The sequence below is a fragment of the Rattus norvegicus genome, chromosome 12 (genome assembly GCF_036323735.1).
Source record: "Rattus norvegicus strain BN/NHsdMcwi chromosome 12, GRCr8, whole genome shotgun sequence".
NCBI classification, from domain to species: Eukaryota; Metazoa; Chordata; class Mammalia; order Rodentia; family Muridae; genus Rattus; species Rattus norvegicus.
In genome coordinates this window covers 46,720,191-46,746,512 of record NC_086030.1, presented here as the reverse complement: position 1 = coordinate 46,746,512, position 26,322 = coordinate 46,720,191, and the positions used below count along the sequence as shown (strand labels likewise).

General features: G+C 55.1%; 1 protein-coding gene across 12 annotated transcripts in view; it reads left to right on the top strand.

Moving 5' to 3' along the window:
• Positions 1-24,967, top strand: part of Pxn (paxillin) — a 47,161-nt gene extending 22,194 nt beyond the window's left edge. For 2 of the 12 annotated variants that reach the window (NM_001408855.1, XM_039089607.2), the window contains exons 2-15: positions 13,391-13,617; positions 13,913-14,028; positions 14,331-14,467; positions 14,555-14,756; positions 15,744-15,879; positions 17,188-18,009; positions 18,940-19,206; positions 19,408-19,719; positions 20,231-20,332; positions 20,596-20,766; positions 20,840-21,013; positions 21,741-21,822; positions 21,953-22,101; positions 22,892-24,967. In NM_001408855.1, coding sequence (NP_001395784.1) covers positions 13,391-13,617; positions 13,913-14,028; positions 14,331-14,467; positions 14,555-14,756; positions 15,744-15,879; positions 17,188-18,009; positions 18,940-19,206; positions 19,408-19,719; positions 20,231-20,332; positions 20,596-20,766; positions 20,840-21,013; positions 21,741-21,822; positions 21,953-22,101; positions 22,892-23,158 — 3,164 coding nt within the window. In that variant the 3' untranslated portion in view covers positions 23,159-24,967. Of the gene's footprint in view, positions 1-9,482; positions 12,151-13,390; positions 13,618-13,912; positions 14,029-14,330; positions 14,757-15,743; positions 15,880-17,187; positions 18,010-18,939; positions 19,207-19,407; positions 19,720-20,230; positions 20,333-20,595; positions 20,767-20,839; positions 21,014-21,740; positions 21,823-21,952; positions 22,102-22,891 lie in introns of those variants that run through there. The other 10 variants (XM_039089603.2, XM_039089602.2, XM_039089606.2 and 7 more) reach the window with 10 other exon arrangements.
• Positions 24,968-26,322: the final 1,355 nt, after the last annotated feature.

The window sequence follows — 26,322 nt, the reverse complement described above, 5'->3', positions numbered from 1 at the left end:
CTCATTTCTTAGAACACCTGGCTATCCAAGATGGCTGTTTCAACTCAAGTTCTGACTAGAGGAGGGGGGGGCGGTTCTGAGGTCTCTGAGCTCTCTCTCATTGGGTACATATGTAGGAAATTTGGTGGTGCCATCTTGAACCCACTTGAGTTGATTTTTTTTCACAGTAAAAGCAGATTGTCACATATGTCAGTACTTGATGACTGCTGGCCAACCTCTTGATTGATTGTACATCAGGCCTGAGGTGAGGCCAAGGTTAGCTCTTGGCTGAGTCCTCTCTTACCCAGGCATGCTCGTGCCCTTGTGGGAAGAGCATTTACAGAGGGCAAACCTGGAACGACCTGGAGTGTGTGTGTGTGTGTGTGTGTGTGTGCGCAGTATGCACGCGCGTGTTCGAGCCAGCTGTCTGTCTCATCCTTCTCTGCCTGGTGTGGTGTGTATAGGAAGCTCTGTCTGCCTGTGGCCTCATCTGTGAGGCTGCAGGTCTGTGCCTGGGGGGTCCTTGCTTTGCTTGGCAGTGCTCAGATAAAGGAGCGGCTGCGATTGACCTGGTGTACCACAGATCAGGCAGGTGTGCTGGAAGGGTTATTTCTCCCTTCCCGAGCAACTGCCTTGCCGTGTAGCCCTGTCTGTGGTCCCTCTGTGACACTCTGCACTCTCCCTGCTCCTTCCTGGCCTAACTTCTCAGGGCCTTTGGAGCTTAGGTAGCTCCAGATTCAAAGTCGCAGGGCTCTCAGGCCCAGTTGCAGTGGACGGGGAGTGGGGAGGAGTGGGGAGCACGGAAGGCCCTGTCTCCTCTGTCCCGCCTCTGCTGAGGAGTGAGTTGGAGGCTGCTGGGCTCAGCTGATGTTCTCCAAGGAGGACTTGGAATGAACCCCAGTCATAAACGGGTGAGGTCAGTGGTTTGCTCAGCAAGAAGGCCCAAGTTAGTGATGGCCTGCCACAGCTCTCAGGATCCCTGGCTGCCATCCCTGGCTCCAGCTCCTTCCTTCCCTGTGCTGTTCCAGGGGACATGACCATCAGTGAAGCAGATTTATGTATCGTGTGCCTCTGTGCTAGAGTGGGAGGCCAGCCACCATGATGACTTTCTCCAAGCTTCTCACCCATTACTCAGTGAGCTCTGTGAGGTACGCGTGGTAAGCGGAAGCTCCTAACAGTCTAGTAAACGCTCACCAGCTGGTGAGCAAGGATCGCGTCACCTGCTTCTCTCTTGGGGAGGCTGTTACCTCCACTGTGGCAAAGTGCCTGGCGGGGGTGGGTGGGGTGGGGTGGTCACCAGGAGGGTGTACAGAGGAGCCACGTGACACCAGAGCAGCCCAATCTGTGACGCATACAGCGTGGCTTTATGTGGGGACAGTGAGGGCCTTGTGATGCTGTGTGAACCTGTGCACCGAAGGCCCCAAGTGTGTGCAAAGGACTCTCGGAAGCCTCTGTCTCTGTCTCTGCCTCTGCTTGTCTGTCTGTTCTGTCTGTCTGTCTGTCCCATTGCAGTTTCATTGCCTCCAGAACCCAGCCTTGCTAGTTTGATTTAAGACAGTGACTTCGACTTCTTGCTTCTGTGTTAACTTGGTCCCCAGAGGGCCTTCTGGGTTTTCCTTAAGGTTTAGTGGGCTCCTGCTCTCCTTTGTATCCTGGACATATGAACATGAAGGTAACAGGCAATTGGAGGACGGAGAGGTTGGACTGCATTTGATATTGTTTGTACACACACACACACACACACACACACACAGGCTGGAAGAGGGTGGGGGCAGGAGGGCGGGGTGGGAGTCCCAGTCCTGCTAAAGAGGGAAGTTGTGATCAAGGCCAAAGCAGGGAGTGAGGGCCCTTTGGCTTCACTTTCTGAGAGGCTCAAAGATGGGAGTGTCAACTGCAGGGGTTCTGTCCTTACCCTTGGCAAAGACAAAGAAGGCATTGGGAGTGTCTGCCCTCTGCATCTGTGGCCTTATACTTGAGGGTTCAGAAATATTTGGAGCCAGGAAACACAGCGCAGTGCTGTAGCTCTTACACTGCATGAGGTCCTAAGTCCTGCACTGGGGAAATGGGGAAAAGAAATATCTTAAAATCCCATCTGGGGCTGGAGAGATGGCTTAGTGGTTAAGAGTGTGTACTGCTGGGGTTGGGGATTTAGCTCAGTGGTAGAGCGCTTGCCCTGGGTTCGGTCCCCAGCTCCGGAAAAAAAAAAAAAAAAAAAAAGAAAAGAAAAGGAAAAAAAAAAAGAGTGTGTACTGCTCTTGCAGAGGACCTGAGTTTGGTTCTCAGGACCTCCCTTGACAGCTTCTTACCCCTGTAACTGCAGCCCCAAGGGGAATCTGCCCCCGGAGATGGACTCTGCAGGCTCGCACACTCACATGGGTGTGCCCACACAGACACAGTCCATCTAGTGGCGGGTGAGGATGACAGCTTAGCAGGTTCCTAACTTACCTGGTGCCTGAGGAAGCCAGAAGAGGGACTCAGGTCCCCTGGGAAGTGAAGCCCCAAGTGGGTGCTGGGAACTGAATGAACCTGGGTCCTCTGCAAAAGCAGTGCGCGCTCTTAACTGCCGAGCCATGTCTGCAACCCTTGAAAAATGTAGAACAAAATAGCACATAAGCCACTGGGCATGGTGGTTCCTGCTCGCAATCCCAGCTATTCAGGACGCTGAGTCCTAGTGACGGCAGCCTGAGGAATACAGCGAACTGTCTCAAGACCGACGCCAACTCAACCATTGCATATTCAGGAAGGCGTGCCTGGGCCATGTGCACACACTACACACCATTTCCTACAGGGGGCCGAGCATGGAGGGCTTGCACGCCCAGGACTGTATTGTGACTCCACGCTTTTCCCAGCACACATTCACTCCTGAGAGGCCAGAAAGGGTGGGAGGAAGTTCCTCCACAGGATTCTGGGGCGGGGTGAGGGTGAAGTGGGGACCCACACAGAAGAGGTGGGCTTTTAGTTGGGAGTGGTGCAATCCTAACACTCAGCAAAGCGGAGCCCAGCGGAGCCAAGGCTCAGGCCAACCTGAACTGTGTAAGGAACCATAGCTTCAAAATAAAAAGTGTGTGTGTGTGGGGAGGGCAGTCAGGAAGTTCAAACCATTTTGTCTACTGGAAGTGGGCTTAGCAGAACCCTGGGAGGTGACAGAGACTCTGACAAGGGACTGAGCCTGGTTTCTGATGCTCAATTGACCGTATTGTTGGCTCAGATGATAATGAGAAAGAGTGGCTGTGATGTGGAGAGGCCCAGTGGGGACCTCCCAGTTGCACGTGGGAGCCAGAGGAGGGCGGGTAGCCAGGTGAGCAGAAACCAGCCGCTTGACGAGCATGGGAGCTGTCTCAGTTGTTTGGGGCTGCGTTCACCAGTCAGAATCTGACGAGTAAAGAAAGAGCAGAACTGTGTCTTTAAGTCCATAAACACTGTGGAGAGACTACAGCTCATCCCAGAAACAGGCAAACTTTTGAACTTTTTGTTCAGGTCTCTGTGGGGCCAGAGATGACTCACCGCTGAGCCCCTCCTAACCTCTGTTGGTGATTAGCAGGGGGAGCAGCCGAGGAGCCGCCCTGCTCGCTGGGCTGTAGACTTGGAAGAGCCTGGATTGCAGGAAGGGCCTGGAGCCATGCTGGAACAGACCAGGGACATTTCCAGGACAGGAATCCCCTGGGCTCCAGTCAGCAACGCACCTTTAATCCCAGCACTTGGGAGGCAGAGGCTGGCGGCTGGGTGGCTCTGAGTTGAGGACAGCCTGGTCTAGAGTGAGAGCAAGTGCCAGGGCTAAGTAGAAAAACAATGGGGGGTGGGGTTAGAGTCTGTGGGTGAGTTGAAGAGGCACTAAGATCTGACCAAGGAAGTGTGTCTAGGCATTCTGGGACCGTGGGGGAGGGGCTCTCATGATGAGTTCTTAAGGTGGGAGTTTGCTACGCCCTCACCTGGGTGTGTGGCTGGGTCTGGCTGCAGGCACGTACAGACATGGATTGGAGGCGACCACGGCAGCTGTGGTCTGGGGTGTGCACGTGAGTACCTACTTCATAAGGGCCCTGGTAAAGTCTGCCTAGAGCTCAGGGTGACCTCACAGAAGCACCCAGCCTTTATTTTCTTATATCTCCTCTCACCTGTGCCTTGTGCCCTTGGGTGCAAGCCAGGTATCCAATAAAGAGAGGGGACCGGCCTGCATACTCCAGTTGTGTGAGCCTCCGGAAGGCAGGGCCCGGTTGAAAACTGGAAATCTGCTTTTGGCATGTGGGAGCTGGGAAGAGGCAACTGTACCAGGCAGCCCCTGTCTGCTGCCGGCTGGAGACCTGTAGACCTTTTCCCCTGGTTTCCTGTTTGTCACCCAGCCCACACTTCCTTCAGGGCAGCTCCTGTTGAGCAAAGCGTGAGTCAGCTAGGGAAACTTGGCGGTTGAGTCTTCACAGCCTGCAGGCATGGTTGTTAAATATTCAGATGACACTATGGTATGGAGCCGGCTCTCCTGCCCGGGTTGGGAGAGCAGCTCCTGTCTGGGGCTCAGACAGTAGTGATGCCTTGGAGTGAGACAAAGTCTTGATGAGCTCACTTGCTGTATAAATATCATCTCATCCTTTCCCCTCCTTAGAACCTGCTCAGAAATGGGGGCAGCTCAAACTACATCCACTTTGATAGGCAGGGCCATGGCCAGGAAGACTGACAGGATAGCCCAGTTCCTCCTTTATGCTGGCTGTTCCCATCCTTTCCAGTGTCTCTTCCAGCAAGACAGAGTGAGGTTGTCCATCTCTAGAATTTAATTCTCTGAGAGGGGACAGTTGATGAGGGCATAGAATCCAACTGTGAAGGAAACTCCCTCTAGAAGATTGAATTCGGGGTTGGGGATTTAGCTCAGTGGTGCCCTGGGTTCAGTCCTCAGCTTCAGGGGGGAACAATTGAATTCCTACTGAGTGTCGAGGCCTTAGGTCCCTAGGCTGGCTAGGACAGAGATCTGGCTTCATCCGGTATTGGCATGCCGGCCACAGCCGTCTTCCCTGGATAGAACAGTTACCAGGATAAATATACCAGCTTTCCATTCCTGGGGAGTTACTCACTGAAGAAAAGTACCCTGCCATGGGTTAGATTACCTCTGCTCTAACTGCTCTTGGTCTCTGGTGGCTTGAGGGGACAGGGACTGGGCTGGAGTCACAGGAGGGGGAGGGGCAGGTCTGCCGTTAGCTCCTCCCTCCTTCCAAATGGAGAAGTCTCACCCAGGGGGTGAGATGGTGGACCATTCCTGAGTTCCTTCTTTGGTAAGGCTGAGCCCACCCACTGCGTAGGTCCCTCGGTCTGAGCAGATGTAAGGGCCCTTAGGTTACTACCTGGGCCACCCAGGTGATCAGCAGGAGACTGAGCCCTTTTGGGGGCATAACAGGGTAACAAGCTCCTTACGTGTCTTCTGGCTCTGGACAGCAGGTACTTATGCTCCTAATTCTGTCTGACTGCGATTCAGGCCTCACACAGCACTGACGCATAGACTGCAGGCCATTGGCAAAGTCCTCAGCTGTGGCAGCCCCTGTGCCCAGGCTCTCAGGGGGCATGTGGCTGCTCCGTCCATCTGATGCAGGAAGGTGATGGGAAGAATGCTGTGTGCTGTGCCTGGCCAGGCCCCAGGGATACAAGGCATGGTGAAGTGGGTCTCCCTGAGAACCAGCTCTCTGCTCCAGCATGGGGCTGTGGACAGTGGGCCAGGCACGGTGAGGGCCCAGGCAGGCAGCCTGTAGCTGGACAGGGCAAGAAAGGTGACCCAGTGCATTCTGTTCTAGCCGTGGGCTCAGAACTGGAGATCTGATGGGGAGGTGTGTTAGTCAGGGTTCTCCAGAGGAACAGAACTTACCCAGGGAATACATATTCAATGCTCGCACGCTTGCATGCATGTACGCGCACACACATTAGAGTGACTTATGGCTGTATTCCCACTAGCCCGACAATGGTGTCTACCATCAAAAGGTCTAAGAATTTAGACGTTGTTTAGTCCACAAGGTAGGCTATCTCAGCTGGTCTGGTCTTAGGTACACACCAGTGTGGGGGTCCCTGTGAGCGCCAAGGCAAGCACAGTGACTCTGCTAACTGTGCTACAGCTTAAGGGCCCAGGGGAGGATCTGGTGCGGTTAGGTCATTGGAGAGGCCTTCAAATTACAAAGTCCATGTGACACCTACCCTAGGGATGGGTTCTATTGACTGAGAAACAGTGTTCAGGATAAAGGTCTGGGGAGGAAGAGTCTGGGATAGGCCTGATAGTCTGGGGGATTGGGGTATGGGCTGGGTATTAACTACATCCACCTCCAGCCTTCCGGGTGGGAAACCGGTACACATCCCTTCCCCTGAAGAGGCGAACCTGTGTGCATAACATTCCTCTACACACCACAATCCCCAAGAAGTAGGCTCTAATGCCAGTAAGGAATGGACTTGCCAGCAGGGAGGGAAGGAGGGAGGCAGGGGGGGGGGGGAGAGAGAGAGAGAGAGAGAGAGAGAGAGAGAGAGAGAGAGAGAGAGAGAGAGCGAGCGAGCTCGAGCCATCCCTTTATATAGGCTGCCCACAGATGGTGTGGTCCAGCTTAAGAGCAGATCTTCTCACCTCAGAAGATTGGCATGAGGGGGGCGGGAGAGATGGCTCACTGGCCAAGAGCATTTCCAGAGCCCACTAGTTCAAAGTTTAAAAACAAACAAACAAATCCAGACTAAAACTGGGTTTTTCCACTTCAAATCATGTAATTGAGCGAACATTCCTCACAGGTGACCCCAGCTGCCTGGGCTTTATTAATTCCAGTCAAGTTGACAACCAAGAGCTGCAGCCGCTCAGGTCCTGCTCCAAGGCATTGCTTTGGGCAGAATGATGCTCTCTCTCCGACTGCTGCCCCAGCACTAGATAGGACGCTCCTTGTCTTCAGAGTTGAGGGTACTCTAGCAGGGCACTCCTGTCTGTCCAGCACCTCCCATTTACTGACTGAGGATGATTCAATCCCAGTGCCCAGTAGGCACTTTGTGCTGGTTTTCTTGTTTTTTTTTTTTTTTAAAGATTTATTTATTTATTTTATGCATATAAGTACACTGTAGCTGTCTTCAGACACCAGAAGAGGGCATCAGATCTCATTTACAGATGGTTGTGAGCCACCATGTGGTTGCTGGGATTTGAACTCAGGACCTCTGGAAGAGCAGTCCGTGCTCTTAACCACTGAGCCATCTCTCCAGCCCGGTTTTCTTGTTTGATTTGAATCCTAAGCTTAAAATTCCTGGAAGCGTGGGGCAGGCAGGACAGTTGAGGCACAAGCCCCGTCCAGGCAGTTCACCCAGTGAGCAGGCAGTGTGTGCCCAAAATCCCTGTGTGCAGGCCATAACGCCCAGCCCCCCCCCCCCCCCCCGAGGAATGGCTGGGGCCCCAGCTCCGGCCATAGACCTTGAACCACCCTGGGTGGACCTGTAGCTCACCACTCTTGGCATCCAGCCAGTGCCAGGACTCTCTGCCTTTTGACAGATTTTATCACATACCTAAGACGGCTGGGGGCAGCCAGGACCCAGGGGGCACAGCTTGGGAAACAGCTCTGCATGGGAGTGGGGGCGGGAAGGGTTTGTGGATTCTCTTCTTGGCTCTCCTTTCTGCGGGGGCTCCATATGGTACAGGGAGAGAACTGACTCCCTGAACGTTGGCCTCTGCCCTGCACGTCACCCCTTGGCACGCGCATGCTCTTCCTCCTCCAATAAGCGAATTTAAAAACTAAAAACCCAGAGAGTTGTGCTGCCACCAAGATCTCTCCCAGTCCCACCGGTACTCTCTGTAGAGTGCTGTGCTCCAGGGCAGGCTCCGGGCTTGAAGCTGGTATTGTTTCAGGCTTGTGCCTTGCGTTTGCAGAAGAGGTAATGGAAGTGTTTGTCCCTCTGGTCTGTGGAGCCCTTGAACTTCATGCCACCCTGACTGCACCCCAGATGTCCCAATTTGTGTGCCCAGCGTCTTGGCACCCAGGCTGGTTTCTGTGCCAGCTCTGTGCCTTAGGCTCTAGCTTCTCTTGAGACTGAAACTTCCCACCATGGCCGGGGACTCCCTAGTCTTTCCCCAGCTCAGCAAGAAAATTCTGCGGTTGCACGAGGTTACCCCTGCTGGCAGGAAGGTGATGGACCAACGGCTCCCTCTGGTGGTCAGCAGGGAACGGCCTGCATGCTCACTCTACTGTGCATACCTAGCACTGTGATTTTTGTCCCCCTGGCCAGCTGGTACTTTGCACCCAGCCCTTCTTTGCCCATCCATACCCAGGGCTGCACAGTCCTGCCCAGTGACCCTTGCTTTCCCCTTCAGTGGGTTCAAGCTTCTGGCCCCGGCTTTAGTTGAAGCGGTGTCAGGCCCGGACCCTACAGTTCCCTGGGTGAGGCTGAAGCACTTTGAGGTGCCCCAGCACCGACTCCTGTAGCATGTTAGAAGCAGGACAGAGGTGGTGGATCTGTGTCTGACCCCTATACTAAAGGAAGGGGCCGTTGGGGTGTGAGTTGAAGGAGTTTCCAACATCTCTTGTAAACGTAGAGCTAGCAAAAGGCTGAACTGAGGAATCTGGGCAGGTTGGAGGTTGCTGAGTGAAGCCTCACCCTGACTGTGTTTACTCAAGCCAGGGGAGGAGTCGGCAGTGTTCGGGGACTTAGCCTTTCACAGTTTGTGCCATGGGAAATGCTGTGCGTCTACAGCACAGGACCCAGAGCCTTAGTGATTCGCCTGCCTCCTATGTCACCTTAGCAACTAGTGAGGGGCCCTGCGGCATGGGGACTCCAAGTTCCTATACTAGCTACCAGGCAAGGACTACGTAAGGGTACAGAAGAGGAAGCCATGTCAATGGCTGTGCTTGGGTAGGCACCTGCTAAAGTTTTCTCTCTCTACAGTAGGCAGACATTTAGAGGAAATTGGGAAATGGTGTGTTTTCTCCTTGGCACACGCATGTGTGCACGCATGCATACCTATATACGTAGCGTTTTGAATGATCCTTTCTTTTTTTGTTTTTGTTTTCTGAGGCAATGTTTTTATGTGCAGTCCTGGCTGTCCTGGATCTTGCTATGTAGACCAGGCTGGTCTTGAACTCAGATCCACCTTCCTCTGCCTCCTGAGTGCTGGGATTAAAGGCATGCACTGTCACGCATGGCTTTGAATGTTCCTTTCTTCCTCTGTGTCTCTGGTCCAGACTCTTTTCATGGCTGAAGCCGGTTTTACTCAGGAAAGACTAAGGAGGATCCTTTTCTAGATGTCACAGAGTAACTAGGTCTGATGTTTGGCAACTGGTGCATTTCACTGTGGGCCAGCCCTTGTAAAGCTCACTGACACTGCAGGGTAAGAATTACTCACAGCGAGGGCCAGAGAGATAGTTCAGTGGGTAACAGCATTTGCTAGGCAAGCCCAAGATCCTTAGCTCCCGTGTGAACCCAGACAGTGGTGTGAGTCTGCAACCCCAGCACAGAAACTCACATGCGCAGTGCAGATCCCGTCACAGATGGGAAGGGGAGGGTGGGCTCTTGCACGTATTCCCCTGATGGCCACGTTCGTGTGCACGTGCACACAAATCGACAATAAATAAAGGTAACTTTGAAAATCGTATGTGTATGGGTGCTTTGCCTGCATCTATGTAAGTGGATTAAATGCATGTGGTGCCCACAGAGTCTGAGAGGAGGTGGGGTTCCCCTGGCACTAGAGTTGCTGGTGGTTGCGAGCCACCTCGTGGCTGCTAGGAACTGAACCCAGGTCCTCTGCAAGAGTAGCCAAGTGGCTTTACTGTGGAGGTGTCTCCAACACAGACACCTGACTGATTAGACTGGGCCTTAAAGACAAGAGGTCAGTAGTCCTGGAGTTGAACTGGGCCCGAGTTCAGGGCCCGGTCCGTCCATCTGGATTCATGTGACACACAACTCTTCTGTAAACTCGACGAGTCTTTTTTCTTGTATTTACAATTTAGTTTTCGGTGTGTCTGTGTCTCTCTGTGTTTGTGTGCGTGTGTGAGGGTCCCTACGGAGGCCAAAGGCTGTGGAAACCCCTATAGCAGGATATAAGCTACCTGCTGTGGGTGCTTGAAACCAAACTTGGGCCTTCTGTATGAACTGTCTGTGCTCTTAACCCGAGCTGTCTCTTCAGCCTCCTTTTTTTAAGCATATCTTGTTTGATGTGCGTGTGCGCATGTGTATGTGTGGGTGAGTGTGTGTGTGTGTGTGTGTGTGTGTGTGTGTGTGTGTGTGTTGGTCAGAGGACAGCTTACAGGAGTTATCTTTCCGTCTACCATGTTGGTTCCAGGGATAAAACTCAAGGCAGCAGTTTTAGCAGCAAGCATCTAAGCCATCTCGCTGGCCCCAAACCACTCTTCTTCATAAACTGAAAGGAAAGAAGGAGGGAAACAAGTAGTGTGTGTGTGTGTGTGTGTGTGTGTGTGTGTGAATCAGTGGCTAAAGGGCGTGGTGTGCAAACTCAGGGCCAGAGTCTTCAGCTCCCACTGACGGCCCCGTGTGCCAGTGCAAGTCTATGCCTTCAGTGCCATGGGGGTGGGAACAGGCGGACCCCGGGGACTCTGTGGCCAGCCAGTTTAGTGACACCTTCCCCCTCAAAAGACAAGGTGTGGAGGCTGGCCTGGTCTACACAGAGAGCTGTAGGACAGCCAGGGTTGCATAGAGAGACCACGTGTGACTCTGAAAGCAACAGAAGCTGAGCTGCTGGGATGGTGAGTCGAGTGTAACCCAGAACACTACAGAAGTGGGCGAGGACTAACTCCACAAGGTTGTCCTAGGAGCGGGGTGGGGGTGGTGGCCGCTGGTGCACGCCCTTAGTCCCAGCACTTGGGAGGCAGCGGCAGGGGTATCTCTTGAGTTTCAGGCCAACCTGATCTACAGAGAGAGTTCCGAGACAGCCAGGGCTACACAGAGAAACCCTGTCTCTAAAAAACAAAACAACAAAACGAAACAAATAAAAAAAAAACTCTTAGACACATATAATATAAAACAAATCTTTAAAAAAAATGTAAAGTGACAACCTACAGAAACAGTGGAACACGATAAAGAACACAGCAGACACTGATTCCAATGTCCACACAGGCTCGGGCGCACACATGCACACACGCACACGCACACATACACACACAGGCTCGGGCGCACACGCGCACACACGTGCACGCACACATACACAGAGGCTCGGGCGCACACACGCGCACGCACACATACACACAGGCTCGGGCGCACACGCGCACACACGCGCACACACACATACACACACAGGCTCGGGCGCACACGCGCACACACGGAAGAAAACAAACAAGTGGAAAGAGCTCGTGGAAGCTAAGTGTGGTGGCTGAGGCAGGAGGATTGAGTCTGGAGCCACCTGGCCTACATAAGCAGAGCCTGTCTCAGCCTAAGCGTTAGGCTCCACCTAGAGGCAGTGGTGGGGTTGACTCTGCGAGGGGCTCTAGGTTCTATCTCTAGGGCCATGAAAATAGAATAGAAAACAAACAAACAAACAAACAAACAAAAAACCAAAAAACCAAACCCAGCCCATACACCAAGAAAGCCAGATGCAGGACCACAGCTCCGGTACAGGGCACAGGGGGCCATGTGTGGGCAGTGGGATCCCTGATTCACCGTCTGTCAGGGAAGGCATTTGTCTACCTCGGAGGGTTTGGAGCCCGGGGAATTGTAAAGGGGGACTTTGGTGACGGGGACCTCAGCCTAGCCTTCTACGTTTCTGTTGTTGGGGAGGACGACAGGGTCCATCCGTATGTGAAGCTCCCGGCCCTGGTAGCGGTGGCTCAGGACTGGCAGCTGCTCTCACCAGCCCCACCAGGGTTTGCATCTGTTGTTGCCTTCTCTGTGCAGCATACAGGGTTCCCCAGTAGCCTCAAGATGGAGAAAGAGGGGTTCCGCCTACGGTGGGTTGGGCCCAGAGGAAATGGACAGCAGGTGTGGCCCTGGAGACGCCTCTGGGATTGGCCTGGACCTTAGTTCCTTTTATGCCCTTACCTAGACACAGAGAGACTCCTGGAGTTCCGGTTTGTTGGAGGCAGGAAGTCAGAACTCCTCCAGGGGAGCTGGAAGGGGTGGGTCCACAGGAGCTGAGTTCTTCCAGCCTGGGAGGCTGGGACCCAGGGTCTGGGCCTCGGAACAGCTTCTCGTCCAACTGTACGGCAGGAGCCAGGGGTAGGTGTGCCCACCCTAGTGCTGTTGGTAAGCAGGGCTGCTGGGAGAAAGCATGGTCTCAGAGGCCTGATGAAGTCCTCGCTTCCCTGTCCTCTGAGTGGGAATGGGGCTGGGGACAGGGCTGCAGCAAAGGTCAGACTGACAGCTGGGCGGGCAAGCTCCAGCTCCTTAGGTTTGGCACCATCTTGTCACCGTGTGAGTATGAGCACAGTAGTCTCCTGGAGGCTTGGGCTCTGGAGCCTGGGGAGGCTAAGAAGTCATGTGACCCTGTCCTTTCCTGCCCTGCTACCTGGGGCAGGGACCCAGAGCTTCCAAGCCCACTCTCCTCAGCTCTGAAGAGAGTAGTTTTATCCTTTTAGGTCACCAGAAGGGTCACCTGTGACCACGTGTGTAAATGCCTCACACGGTGCCCAGTAGGTGTGGAATACGGCCACTGCGCTTGTGATTGTCACTTGTGAGGGCCAGGGTAGCAGATCACTAGAAGCTAAGCATAAACAGGTCAGTGAGCAGTCCAGGAAGGAGGGTGTGGCGTTCAGGGCTGGACTCTACCCAGGCCACAGCACTGTAGAGGGTTTCAACACAGGAGGAGTAAGGCAGGAAGGTCGACACTTCCAGCTTCTGCCTCTCTAGCCGTTTTCTTCCTGTCAAGAGCCTGAGCCTTGTAGGCTACCGCATGCTGGGGTAATGGCAGCTTGCGTTCGAGGGACGATTGGGCCCCTGTGTTACAGTTAAACAGTCATGGGGCCCTGGAGCCTCTAAGTCGGGCTCCTTGCCAGTTGGCAGAGGCAGTCAGCAGAACAGTCCTGCCCCCCCACCCCCAAACGGGCCTGTTGAGGGGGTGGTGAGCGCTGAGCTGGCTTCCTGCCAGTGCCCAGCCTCTTTGCATACCTTACCTGTAGCCTGTAGCCTAGGGAGGAGCTTAGAGCATGGAATTCTGTCCCCCTCAACTGGAGGACAGGTGCACCCTAGGGCTACCTCCTGGCCTGGCTCTGTCTACCCAGCCACTCCCTGTGCCGTGATTCAGGACTCCCCCCACCCCCTGGTTCTCCCAGTCACCCCGTGGAGTCAGAAGTTCCAGGCAGGCTTATAGAAGCTTACGGCAGCCTCAGCACAGCCCTGTCAGGAGGAATGCAGAGCTAACCACCTAACCCCCAGGGATGAGCCCGAGAAAGCCTCCAGAGCTCTTTCAGTCTGGGCCGGGGACAGCACAGCAGATGTGAACCTGAGGGAGGGCCAGCTCTCACAGGCTGACACCTTCTCGTTACAGACGCCCTGCTGGCAGACTTGGAGTCCACCACCTCCCACATCTCCAAACGGCCAGTGTTCTTGTCAGAGGAGCCCCCCTACTCCTACCCAACTGGAAACCACACTTACCAGGAGATTGCAGTGCCACCTCCGGTCCCACCGCCCCCATCCAGCGAGGCCCTCAATGGCACAGTCCTGGACCCCTTAGACCAATGGCAGCCTAGTGGTTCCAGATACGCTCACCAGCAGGTAAGGGGTGGGTATCTGAGAAGCCCTTAGGGACTTGGGGTAAAAGGAGCTGATCTCCCAGGGATGAGTCAAGTCACTGGAGAGAAGAGGCTGGGGGAATGGACTGTCCACAGTAATACACAGTCCTTCCTATGCACCATGTGAGGGACCAGTGGCCAAGTATTAATCACCTGACCAGCCTCGGAAATTCCCTGGTGAGACGGCTGTGAGCAGGGGCTGCCTGGGGGCCGGCTGCTCCTGTCTCCTGTCCCTGCCTGTCCGTGGGGACAGGGCCTGATCACTCTTCCCTCCGCAGCCTCCATCCCCATCGCCCATATACAGCTCCAGCACCAAAAATTCCAGTGCCTCCAACCCTCAGGACAGTGTCGGCTCCCTTTGTTCCCGAGCAGGCGAGGAGGAACACGTCTACAGGTACAGAGCCAGCACCCCGCGCCACTGGCTTAACTACAGAGGCCCTGAGGCCCCTGCCAGGCCCTGTGCCTGTCAGCGGCTCCCTCTGCCATGTCATGGCGGGCTGGGCTGTCACAGCATCTGTGCAGTTGAGGAACTGAAGCAAAGCTTCCTTCCTCCTTGCCTCACCACATTCCTTCCCTGCCCTCCGCCTCCGTGCTGAGGAGACTTTAACATTCCACCTCTTGGGCCATGAGCATCTGGGGCCTGCCACATCCAGTGGAAGGTGGTGAGGTCTCACTTCTCTCCTCTGCTTCTTGAAGCTTCCCCAACAAGCAGAAGTCAGCAGAGCCGTCACCCACCGTGATGAGCTCCTCCCTGGGCAGCAACCTCTCTGAGCTGGACCGGCTGTTACTGGAGCTGAACGCAGTGCAGCGTAGTCCTTCCGGCTTCTCTGCAGGTATGGTGTCAGTCCAGGCCTCTCGTGAGCCTTTGGGTTCCTGGGGGACGGAGGGACGAGCAATCATTTTGTCCCCTTTTTTCCAAGATGAAGCAGAATCGAGCCCCCCATTGCCCGGTGCCCTGAGTCCCCTTTATGGCGTCCCGGAGAGTAACAATCTCCTGGGGGGCAAAGCAGGGCCGCTCATGAAGGAGAAGCCAAAGCGAAACGGAGGCCGGGGGCTGGAGGATGTGCGGCCCAGTGTGGAGAGCCTCTTGGATGAGCTGGAGAACTCTGTGCCCAGCCCCGTGTGAGTATTTGCTGGGCTGTCCCCGAGCTGGGCGCTCACTCCTGGAGATCCTGCCCAGACAGGCTCCAGGCTATCATGCCCGTCACTCAGCCTAGAGTCACCTGGTCCCCTTAAGTGCCTGTTACTTGAGGCCCTGGGCATACGGTGAGTCACTCGGGTGCCACCCCTGCTGTGCCAGCCATCAGTCAGACTGTTAGCACAGGTTTGCTAATGTCCCAGAGGGCTGACATCCTGGCTGTGCCAGCGACTCAGCGACTACTGACTACTGCTGACTACTGCGGTCAGCTCTCAAGTCTGTTGTTCCCTCTGTTAGTTGGAATAAGCGAAAGTGAGGCACACGGACTCATGGCCACGGGGAATCAGGGACCCATGGCCACGGGGAATCTCATGTTCAAGCCCAGTTGAGGCTATACAGTGGGTTCCAGGTCAGTGCAAACTGCACGAGCCCTTGTCTTAAAAACAGGAAGCAAACTGTAAAGTAGGTTACGCAGACAGGAATAAGGAGACGGGAGGCCTGGCTCACAGCTCTGGCGCTCACGGGACATGCCTGCTAATGTTAGGTCTTGCTTGTTCATTCAGAGGTAGGGTCTCACTTCACAGACTGTTCTGGAACTCACTAGGTACTAACCCTCGTGCCTCAGCCTCCTGCATGCTGGGTTTACAAGTGTGAACCACCTCACCTGCCTGCCTGCCTTAACTGTAGTGCTTTTGATGTCATCATGCGTAATAACCTCACACCTTGTACAGCCTTGTAGAGGGGACTTAGTGGTGCTCCCTGTGTTTAACAGGTGAGCTTGCCCCTCCCTGGCAAGGGTTCTTCCTGTAAGGGTCCTGTTTGAGCCACCTGCCCTTTTCTCTGGTCACCTCCCTGGTTGTACTCTGTCAGGGATAGGGGTCCCTAAGATACTGGGTGCTCGACGCCTGATCCCCTGTGGAGCTTGAGTCTGGCCCCCTGGGTTCCCCACTGACAGAGCGCTTGCCTTGCAGCCCGGCCATCACTGTGAACCAGGGAGAGATGAGCAGTCCACAGCGAGTCACCTCCAGCCAGCAGCAGACCAGAATCTCAGCCTCCTCTGCCACCAGGGAGCTGGACGAGCTCATGGCTTCATTGTCAGATTTCAAGGTGATCCCTGTCTTCTCTGTCCCCATCCATTTTCCAATCTGGGGGGGGGGGCAGGGAGGGGCAGAGCTGGCCTGTGGCCTCACAGCACCCTCGGGGAAAGAGGCGAGGTAGTACATGAGCTTCTTAGAAGCCAGTGAAGGCAGAGAAACCAGAGCCTCTTTTAGCTGGGGCATTCCTCCCTCTCCTGGTGTTCCCAGCCGCCCAGGTCAAGGGGTTCGGGAGGCATGGACACTCAGACAAAGGGCCCTGTGTTGATAGCTGCGCTTGCTGGAGGAGGGTGTGTCCTGCTGGGCCCGTGGGATCAGCATCCCATGTCTGAGAGGTCACTTGCCCCAGGACTGGATCTCCCACGCTAGCTGTCCTCAGAACACCGCTCTCTTTCTGCCAGTGGGGATGGGATTCACTAGCCTTTGCTGCCAGCTTCCTTCTGCCCTCCACTGTCCTCCTGGGGCCTGAGTCCCCAAGAGCCCCGTCTGTGGGAAACCCAGCCTGCCAGGCCTCGGCCCATCAGCAGGCATTGTCCCACCTTCCTTCCCTCCCAGGCCCACCAGGTCCGCCAGTCCACGCATTTTATGTAGAATATGTAGTGCCTCGGTAGGGATTAATGCTGACAGAACTCTCCAGTAGTTGCTGACTTCAGCTCCATGTGTGTCAGCCAGAGACCTTTGGGGCGCAGCTCAGGGAATTGAGAACGGAGCCAGGCAGCCTGTCCGTTCTTGGCCCAGAAAGGTGCTTCCTGCCTCTCTTCAGCCATACTCCTGCGTGGAGCTCAGAGGTGGGAGACTGGGTGCTGTGGCAGTCCAGACTTGTAAACCTCGTTGCCATGGTTCTGAGTGGTGGGAAGCAAGTCAGGATCCCCAGTGACTGTGCTGGCTCTCATCCCAAACGCCGTAGTTGTAGACCTTGTAGTCCAGAGCCGCTCAAGGAAAAGCCACACTTCTGCTGAGCACTAGAGAAAGGACTTTCTGACACAGGAGTGGGCTGGGAGGGACGGCCGGGTGGGCAGTGCATGAAGCTGGTGCCCGTGGCCAGCTTCCCCTGGGTTTGCACCTCACTGTAAGTCCCCTATATGGTTAGTCTGGGTGACTTTGTGAGCATGGCCCTGTGGCTGCTTTCTGATGCCTGGGTCCTCTAAGGTGCAAGGGAGACCCAGAGCAGCTCAGACAAGCATTTCTGGGGTTGGAGCCTTTCCAGAGACCCTGTGCCTTAGGATTGGTGTAGATGGTGGTTCTCAGAGCACTGGTCCACACCTGCGCCCTGCTCACCCCTCCCCATTTCTCTCTCTTTCCCTTTGTCTTTCTCCTCCAGACTAGCACTTCTGCTATGGTGCTGAGCTCCCAAGGGCTGCTGCCCGGCTCTACTCCACCTCTGCCCCTCACCCTTCCTCCTCCTCCCACTAAATCCTCCCCTGAAGACCACACCCCAGAGGTCCTCCACACAGAAGGAAATGGTCAGGTCCTTTCACCTTCTGTGGCTCCCAGATGGCTAGGGTTGGGTAGCCTTGAGGAGACATCTGACACTCAGAACTCAAGGCATCCTTCTGTGGTGGCCTCTCGGCAGTCATGTGATGCAAAGAGCCAGGCTCAAGTCAGGCCTCTCCTCTCAGGCTCCATGGGGCCGCCCTTTGGGACTCCCCCATGCCATACTCCATACCCTACTGGGAGCACAGCATCCCAGGGGCCAGTGGCCACCCATGTGTGTTTAGAGGAGACTGCGGGTCCCACTGGGAGATGGCCACAGGCTTTGACAGCGTCCAAGCCTGAGATTCCCCATGGAGTGACTTACAGCTTTCAGGAAGGCATTGAGCCACCCGCTGTGGCAGTGGACAGGCAGGCTGTCCTCCCTGACACCTGGGCTCTCACCCAGGAGTGTGGCCTGCAGGAGAGAGTGCAGTCAGAACCAGGGGGCCTGGGAAGCTCGTGTCCTGCCCTGGGGCACAAGGAGCAGCTAGGTGGGAAGCGTCCCTGGAAGGGAGGCCTTGGGGGACCCACTGAGGCCCTCGAGAACCCAGGGAAGCCAGAAGGTTCCATGGAAGCTGCTCTGGAGCCCAGGAAGGAGCAGCCGGAGCTGTCTCGTGCCATGGCCCTGGGGACCCCCAGCACCTCGGAGAGGATTTCCACCTCTGGGCAGGCAGGCAGCAGCTCGCACAGTCACTAGGCATGGCTCTGGCAGGGCTTGAGTGTGGGCCACTCCTTGCTAACTGCATGTTGCCCTTATGAACGTCTGCCTGGGCAGAAAATGCCAGGGCGATGGCCCTGAAGATGTGTTTGGCAGTGATCCTGGGCTACCAGCTTTGCGTCTGGTGATGCCCCATCTCCTGTTTCTTAAGATGTCCTTTAGAGGGGCTGCCCTGGCATTGCAGTGCACAGAATGGTTAGACGCATGGATCTGGGGACAACGCTCTGACACCACTCACTACCCATGTGAACTTGGGGGCCACCCAGGGGCTCAGCTTTCCCGTCTTTAAAATGGGAGCATGGATAGCACACTTTCCTTATGCAGAGGGCTAACTGAGGCAATCCCTGGAAAATGGGCAAAACTCAGCGAATGCATGATTTTCCTTCCTTCCACCGCTGGCTGTCCATCCTGCCTTAGTCTCCTCAGTGCTGGGACTATAGCTGCATGCCACCATGCCTGGCTCTTAAGTGTTTCTTGTAGGATTCTGACTTTATGCCTTCTTCCCAAACCCTTTCCCCCAACATACAAATTGTAAGCTTTAATACATAAACTACACACCAACACTGGCTAAAAGGAGAAGCCTCCATCTTTTACTTAAGTTGTGAGGAGAGAAGCGAGGGACGGGTAGGAACATCCTGCTGACTCCTGTCAAGGAGAGAGCAGCTGACATCCTACAAGTATTTTGCCCATGGTTAGAGGCTGACTTGGGAGTGAACGCTGGGTGATGGGACTCTCTTCAGCTCTGGCTGCTTCCTGCTGTCACCTACCCCAGCTTGCCTCTGTGCTGTTCTGCTTTGGCCTCCCATGACCCCTCGTGTGGACTGAGTAGCATTCTGCCTTAGCTTGCAATGGGATGGTGACGGCTTTGTCCTCCTCCCCCAGATCCGCTCTGTGATCAGGAGGAGCCGGGAGACAGGCCACGTACATCCCATGTCCCGGGAACCCTCCCCTCGCCGCAGGCTGGACCCTGCCACCCTGAGCAGGAACCCATCCCAGGAGCAGCTCATTGCAGAGCTGCAGGGCCGGCTGGGTATCCAGCTGGCGGCAGAGGAGGAGGCCGGGGCCTCTGCCCAGGACTGGCTGACCGAAGGCGTAGTTATCACCGTGCAGCCTCGAGGGAGGCAGGCCGGGGGGCAGCTGGTAGAGAAGGTAGCCAGCCGATGTGGGCCGGAGCCCGGGTAGTGGGGGTCTGGAGGCTCCCTCAGCCCTAATGCTGACTGAAAAAGATTTTGGGGTGGTGGGCCGGTTTCTGCATTTTATGGCCTTATGACAAGGCTGGACATCACCCCTCCACCCTCTACTGCTGCTGAATTCTTACCTTCCTGTCTCTTTCCCCTCTCTCCCTCCCAGGTTGTCTACCCTCCTGACTCCCCCATCCCCCTGAGAAGAACCACCTCTGTTGTATCTCCTCCTCCTCCTGCCCCTTTGCTCCAGAATCACCCTGACACTTCGGCCAGCAGCTCTCCTCTCCAGCCCAGCCTGCCCACTCCCTCCTGTCCAGGGCCCTTGGCTGGTTCTTCTGCTTCTTCTGGGGTCCAGACTGCAGGGGAAAAGCCCCAGGAGGAGGGTGGGCGCGGCCCTCCTGGTCTCACTTCTGTGCCCCACACCGTGAGGTCTGTGGGCTGCCAGACCAATGAGGACCCACTCTTCCACCCGATGCAGGCAGGCCTCCCGGAACCTCACCCTACACCTCACACCCGTGCCCTGTCCATCCCGAACCACCTCCCGACTCTGAGGAAGCTACAGAAGCCTGCACTCACACAGGCACGGAGGGCTCCGTCCTCCGACCTCACCCTACTCACCGTACTCATGCAGTAACTGAAGTCCTTCCTTAGAGTCTGCCCCTGGGTCCTCCTGACCCTGATATCTAGGCCCCACCTCAGCAAATCACCCCCGACCCATTCCCTCCGGTTCCTCAGCCCTTGTTGGCCTGGGCCATTGTTAAGGCCTCAACGTTTACCTGTGTGGCTCACCCCTTCTGCCTCCCCCTTTCTCCTAGGCCTCTGTCTCAGGTTCTTTTGTTCGAGATATATATTCTCTCTGTCTCTCTGTCTCTCTCTGTCTCCCCAACCCCTCCCCCCTCCTTTCTGCTATTGCCAGTGTGGAATAATCCAGACGAGGCCTCTCAGTCTTAGTGGTTAAACAGTGTCTTCTCCTCTCTTTCCCACCTAAGATGCAGGGCCTGGAACAGAGAGTGGATGTAGAGCGGCAGTGGGCAGCCGGCTGGCCCCCCAGCAGCAGGCAGAGCAGCCCTGAAGGGCAGGACGAGGGAGGGGTCAGTGCTTGCCTGGGGCTGAGTCCTTGCTTGGCATGTTGTCTGTGGGCTTGGTCATCCAGTGGGGTGCCGGCAGCCCTGCTCGACTTCCAGCTGCCTGCTGATGCCACCCCCCCCCCCCAGGACAGTGTGCCTTTTGCCTCAGTCAGCCCTGTTGAGGGCTGTCAGCCCGTCTATTGAGGGTAGAGAGCCTCATGGGTGTTCGGCTCTGAGTTGCCCACACCAGGCCCTGGAAATCTGACTTGCTCTCTCTGTGTCCACAGTTCATGGCCCAGGGGAAAACCGGGAGCAGCTCGCCTCCTGGGGGCCTCTCAAAACCTGGGAGCCAGCTTGACAGCATGTTGGGGAGTCTGCAGTCCGACCTGAACAAGCTAGGGGTCGCCACCGTTGCCAAAGGGGTCTGTGGAGCCTGCAAGAAGCCCATTGCTGGGCAGGTAAGCAGGGGAGGTGGGCACTGGGACCTTGCTTCTGACCTCAGCCTGAGTGACTTTGCGTCTGTCTTGTCAGGTGGTGACTGCCATGGGGAAGACATGGCACCCCGAGCACTTTGTGTGCACCCACTGCCAGGAAGAGATTGGATCCCGGAACTTCTTCGAGCGGGACGGACAACCCTACTGTGAAAAGGACTACCACAGCCTCTTCTCCCCACGCTGCTACTACTGCAACGGGCCCATCTTGGATGTGAGCGTGCGCGGTGGGCGGGGGGCTGCGCCTCTGGGCTCTGGGCCGTCTGCTCCTTTTATCTTCTGTGGTCGGCAGTCCTCTTTCTGAAGAGTGTAACCCCAAGGCTTACCCAGGCAGGAGATGGTAGGGTAGGGCTGAGAGTCTGACCTGGTGACCCCAGCAGCCCAGGTGCCTGTTAGGTGGCTCCACCTCCCACCCTGGAGTCCTGGTGCACAGTGGGCTGGGTGCCCGGTGGGTTCCCACAGTCTGTGCTGTAGGGGGCGCTCCAGAGTCTGTTCCTTTATTTAGAGAGTAGGGTCACAATCAACCAGTGAACCCATGAATTTGAGCTCGAAGTTTGAGCAGAAAGGGGTGTGTGTGTGTGTGTGTGTGTGTGTGTGTGTCTGTCTGTGTCTGTCTGTCTGTCAGTTGGAGTTGTATTTGTGTGTCTCAGTCAGAGATGTGTGTGTGTGTGTCAATCGGAGATGTGTGTGTGTCAGTTGGAGAGCTGTGTGTCTGTCTGTCTGTCTGTCTGTCTGTCTGTCAGTTGGAGGGGTGTGTGTGTGTGTGTGTGTGTCTGTCAGTCAGAGGTGTGTGTGTCTGTCAGTCACACCCTTCAGCAGCTCTGAACACTTAATGTTTGCAGTTAGCAGAGCCTTTGGAGCGCTCTGCTCCTCCCTCGCTGTGAGCAGGGGTGCGGTGGGAAGGAAAGCCTTCTCCATGTGTCTTTTTTCTGCTTTCACAGAAAGTGGTGACAGCGCTGGACCGCACGTGGCACCCGGAACACTTCTTCTGTGCCCAGTGTGGAGCCTTCTTTGGTCCAGAAGGTACGGCTGGGTTGGAAGGCCTGCCCATCATGCCCTGGGATGTCCCAGAAGGAGGTGGGGGGAGCTGGCTGATGCAGGACTGGGGTGGCTTCATGTCTACCTCTGAACACCACCCACTTGCGATCATCAGGGTTCCACGAGAAAGATGGCAAAGCCTACTGTCGGAAGGATTACTTCGACATGTTCGCGCCCAAGTGTGGCGGCTGTGCCCGTGCCATCCTGGAGAACTACATCTCGGCCCTCAACACCCTCTGGCACCCTGAATGCTTTGTGTGCAGGGTAAGGGGTGCCTCCATTCAGCCAGAGAGCCTGGGAGCAGGCAGTGGGACAGGGGTCTTTCTGGTAGTGCCTGTGTTTAGGGCTCTCAGGGAGTGAGCAGGGCTGGGGTCCGCATGCTTCAAGTCCCAAAAGGCCAGCTGGGCTGAGACGAGCCAGGCCGAGGTGTTCTGCACTCTAGTGTGTAAGCCTCCGTGCTCACACTGGACAGAGCTGTGACACTCAAATGACGCATAATGAATCCTGAGGCTTCCCAGGAGCGGGCATTGCTTCTAAGCTGATCTGTGGGGTAACAGGTCCCCAGCAAGGGCCTCTGGAACACTTGCTGTAGGCCTGAACCTTGTCGTCCTGCGTGTGCACACTAATCTAAATGGGCGTCCAGAAGGTGAAGTAAGTGTGTCCGTTTCTGGTAACATTTTTACGGCCACCTGTGTAAATCCAGAACTCACACCTCTGGTTGTAGGCCGTGCACTTAGCAGCGAGTGTGGCTGGATCACGTCACTTACACGCCTCTTTTCCCTCTGGGGGACAGTGAAGGGTTTAGCCTAGCTCGTAGGAAACGGTGAGCAAAGGCAGGTCATTACGAGGGTGACGGTCCTCCATTACGAGGGTGACGGTCCTCCATTACGAGGGTGACGACGGTCCTTTGGCAGGTCATTACGAGGGTGACGGTCCTCCATTACAAGGGTGACAGTCCTCCATTATGAGGGTGACGGTCCTCCATTACGAGGGTGACACGGTCCTTTGAGCATCGCCCAGGACGGCTCCTGAGCCTCCTCTCTTCTGCTGGCAGGAGTGCTTCACACCCTTCGTCAATGGCAGCTTCTTCGAGCACGACGGGCAGCCATATTGTGAGGTGCACTACCACGAGCGTCGCGGCTCACTGTGCTCCGGCTGCCAGAAGCCCATCACCGGCCGCTGCATCACCGCCATGGCCAAGAAGTTCCACCCCGAGCATTTCGTGTGCGCCTTTTGCCTCAAGCAGCTCAACAAGGGCACTTTCAAGGAGCAGAACGACAAGCCCTACTGTCAGAGCTGCTTCCTGAAGCTCTTCTGTTAGGCCCATTCCTGCCACCCGCCCCTCCCCAGCCAGCGCCACCCACTGCCACTGTGACCCAGGGGTGACGGGCCAATCCAACACAAACTGGAACTCGTCCTCAGCAGGCGTAGGGTAGGACACTGTGGCTGTCCTGCCTGTTTCTCATCCCTACCAGAGCCAAAGGGGCCTCCTCCCCCTCCATGGCTCTCCTGGGCTCTGTGCACTTCATCTTCACCAGAGGTGGAAGCTGCAACCCAGTTGTCCCCGTGTATGTCCCCAAGAGCCAGCACCCCACACTGGAGCCATTCATAGTCACCTTTTAGCAGTGCGGTCGCTAGGAGGGCAGAGAGGGTCAGCTAGGAGCTCTTTTATCCGTCTCCAAACCTCATTACCCTAGTGTATTGGGGACACCGGGCCCTTGTAGACAGTGCCAGCATAAACTCACCCACAGGCCACTGAAGGCACCCTGGGTGCCAGCACCCAGTCTCCCAGAGTCTGTGACTGCCCCGGGTCTCCGAGAAAGGTTTCTCCAGCAATAACATTTTATATAGACACACGCTTCATCTCTGGGGACGGCGTGAGGTGGGAGTGTCACCCGCCCCTCATCACTGTACCAACTTTGATAGATTTCTACACTGAGGTCCAACTTCGTACTGCTAAGTTGCTTTTATGTATCTCCACAAGATGACTGAAGAGATTTAAAGAACGCCCCTTTTGTACTCTCGTCTGCCCGCTGCCGCTGGCTCAGCCAGTGGCCTTGGTTTTGGTGTGGACTTCGCTTTGTACTGAGCTTGGGGTGGGGAAACAGTTTGTATCTTATTTTATTTCTTAGCACAATGAGTTGGGAGCAGCTCTGTAATGACTTCTGTAACCTCACAGCTCCCAGGACTGTTTTTTAAACTGCTGTATTCTCAAACCCTTCCCTTACTGCCCAGGCCAACACTTTTCATTAAGAACTGGTCCAAGAATGTTCAGCCCTTTGGACCTGGAATTTTGAACCTCATGTGTCCTGTTCCCAAGGCAGGCAAAGGGGAAAGACATCCTGCCTACGTAAGCCATCGGGAGCCAGCCTCTGTTCTCTGTGAGCTCCTTGGCAACAAGGAGAACCCGCCTCATTGCTTCTCTGGGGCTCCCTCTTCTGCCTTCTCAGGAAAGCTGGTGTCTGACTTTGACTAGGAAGATCATAAAGGGTCTCTATTCTCAATTCTACTGGGTGCATCTCTCCCTCAAACTCCGGTGACCGGGGCAAAGGCTGTTTGTTCCCTCTCACAGTAGGGCATGTCTGGGGCACGGGCGTCTGAGAAGAATGTTCCAAGTTGGTATGAGGGAAGCTGGCAGGGTTTGGGGCAAAGGGACACGATCCCGTTGTTAGAGCAACAGGAAGTCCGTCCCAGAGCTCCCATTCCAAAGGATGAGATGGGAGCAGCCAGCTTGGAAAAAAAAGCTCCTGGAAAAGGCACTCTGGAAGGTTCCATAGGCTGGGGACCTACACAGTACATCAGCTTCCTAGCAGAGGCCCAGTGTGATGGGGTCCCAGACAAGGGTCCTCAGTCAGGACTGGGCTAGCAGCAGCCCAGCTCAAGGTCAGCTTGGGCGCTGCAGACGACACCGACCGACACTTCCACCCACAGGCCTTACTGCTCTGTTTACAGTGACCTACCTGCTCCAGGCCCCTCCAAGAAGAGACTGGGGTACCTGGAGGGCCATTCTCTGGGTCATGGATATATGATCATTTGATTTTTTTTTCCTTACCTTAAACCTCTAACCTGGCTTTTCCCATTTCAACTCCTGTGATTTATGCCAATAAAGTTTGCCATGATTTTCACCCGATCTGGTGTTATTTCTTGGGAGTTTGGTCTAGTTGCCACAACAGAGAAACCAGAATCTCTGTAGACGCAGAAGAGTCCTCCAGAGAAGGCGGACAATTGATGTTTTCTTCCTGGGGTTCCAGAAAGCCAGAGAGTGGGATCCTGGGAGCTTGCGGTGGCTGTGGGTCCTACTGAGATTTACTGGTCTAGCCTCGGAAGTACTGACTGAGCCCACAACAGGGGCAGGTCCTGCTCTAGGGCTATCACGTGGACTCACCGAAGGTGTCTCCCTGAGGGCTTGTTGGGTGACCTTCCAGTCTGTGATCATGGAGAAAGAACAGAGCGGAGATCACAAGTTCCAGAGAACACCTTGGTGTAACTAACCCTTTCCCTATGCAATACCAGAGACTTCCTGCAGCTGGTCAATCTCTACTGCCCCCTTGTGGTCATGCCCGTATATGCAGGCTTCCTCCTGTCAGGCCTGGGCCCCAAAATTGGATGGAAGTTTTCATTCTTCTTAGGTTCAGTCTCCCTGTCCTTTAGAGCAGGTTTCCAGGCAGTACGGTAAATGGTATTCTGAATGATGGACTCTATTACGGTGAGCTTGGAAGTGACCGTGACCTTTGACACCCACTCAGAGGTAATGACTTGGTTTCTTTTCCCCACCCCAATGTCTCATTCTTCTAGAAATGAGTGTGATTGGCTTTCTCTGTGATGCTTTGAGGATGCCTTCCCATGCCACTGGGTATAGATTTGCACCATTTCTAATGGCTCCATAGCATGATGTTATATCAGTGTAACATCAATTAGGGATGGTATTTATATCGTCAGAGCCAGGATGTCTTTGGAAGTGCACCATCGTCAGGTGTATGCACTTAGAAAAGTGCACTTAGAGAAAGACAGACGAAGGGTTTGGATTTGACTGTGTAGCACAGCGAGGCCCCTGAACCTGTTTCTGGATCCTTCCTTCTGAAATCATCAGATGATTTAGCTTCTCTGGGAGTTTTCTTGTGGATACAGTGTTGCACCTCAGGACTGAGGGAGACAATGAAATGTCAGGAACACGTGCCAGTACTTAGCACAGTGCTGAGCATGCAGAATCCTGGTCATTAAAGAGCGACCTCAGCAGTCACTGATTCCAGCAGTTCTCAGACTGGGCCGATCTTCAAAGGCATCAGGAAGCTTTAAAACAATAGACTGCTTGTCTAGTGAGAACAAGGCCCTAGGTTCAATATCTTCCCCCATATATACACATTTATTTATATAGAGATAATTATTTATTTATGGGTCTGGAGAGACAGCAAGAAAGAGTTCTGTTCTCTCAGAGGCCCCGAGTTCAGTTCCCAGCCAATGTCGGAAAGCTCCCAAACACATGAC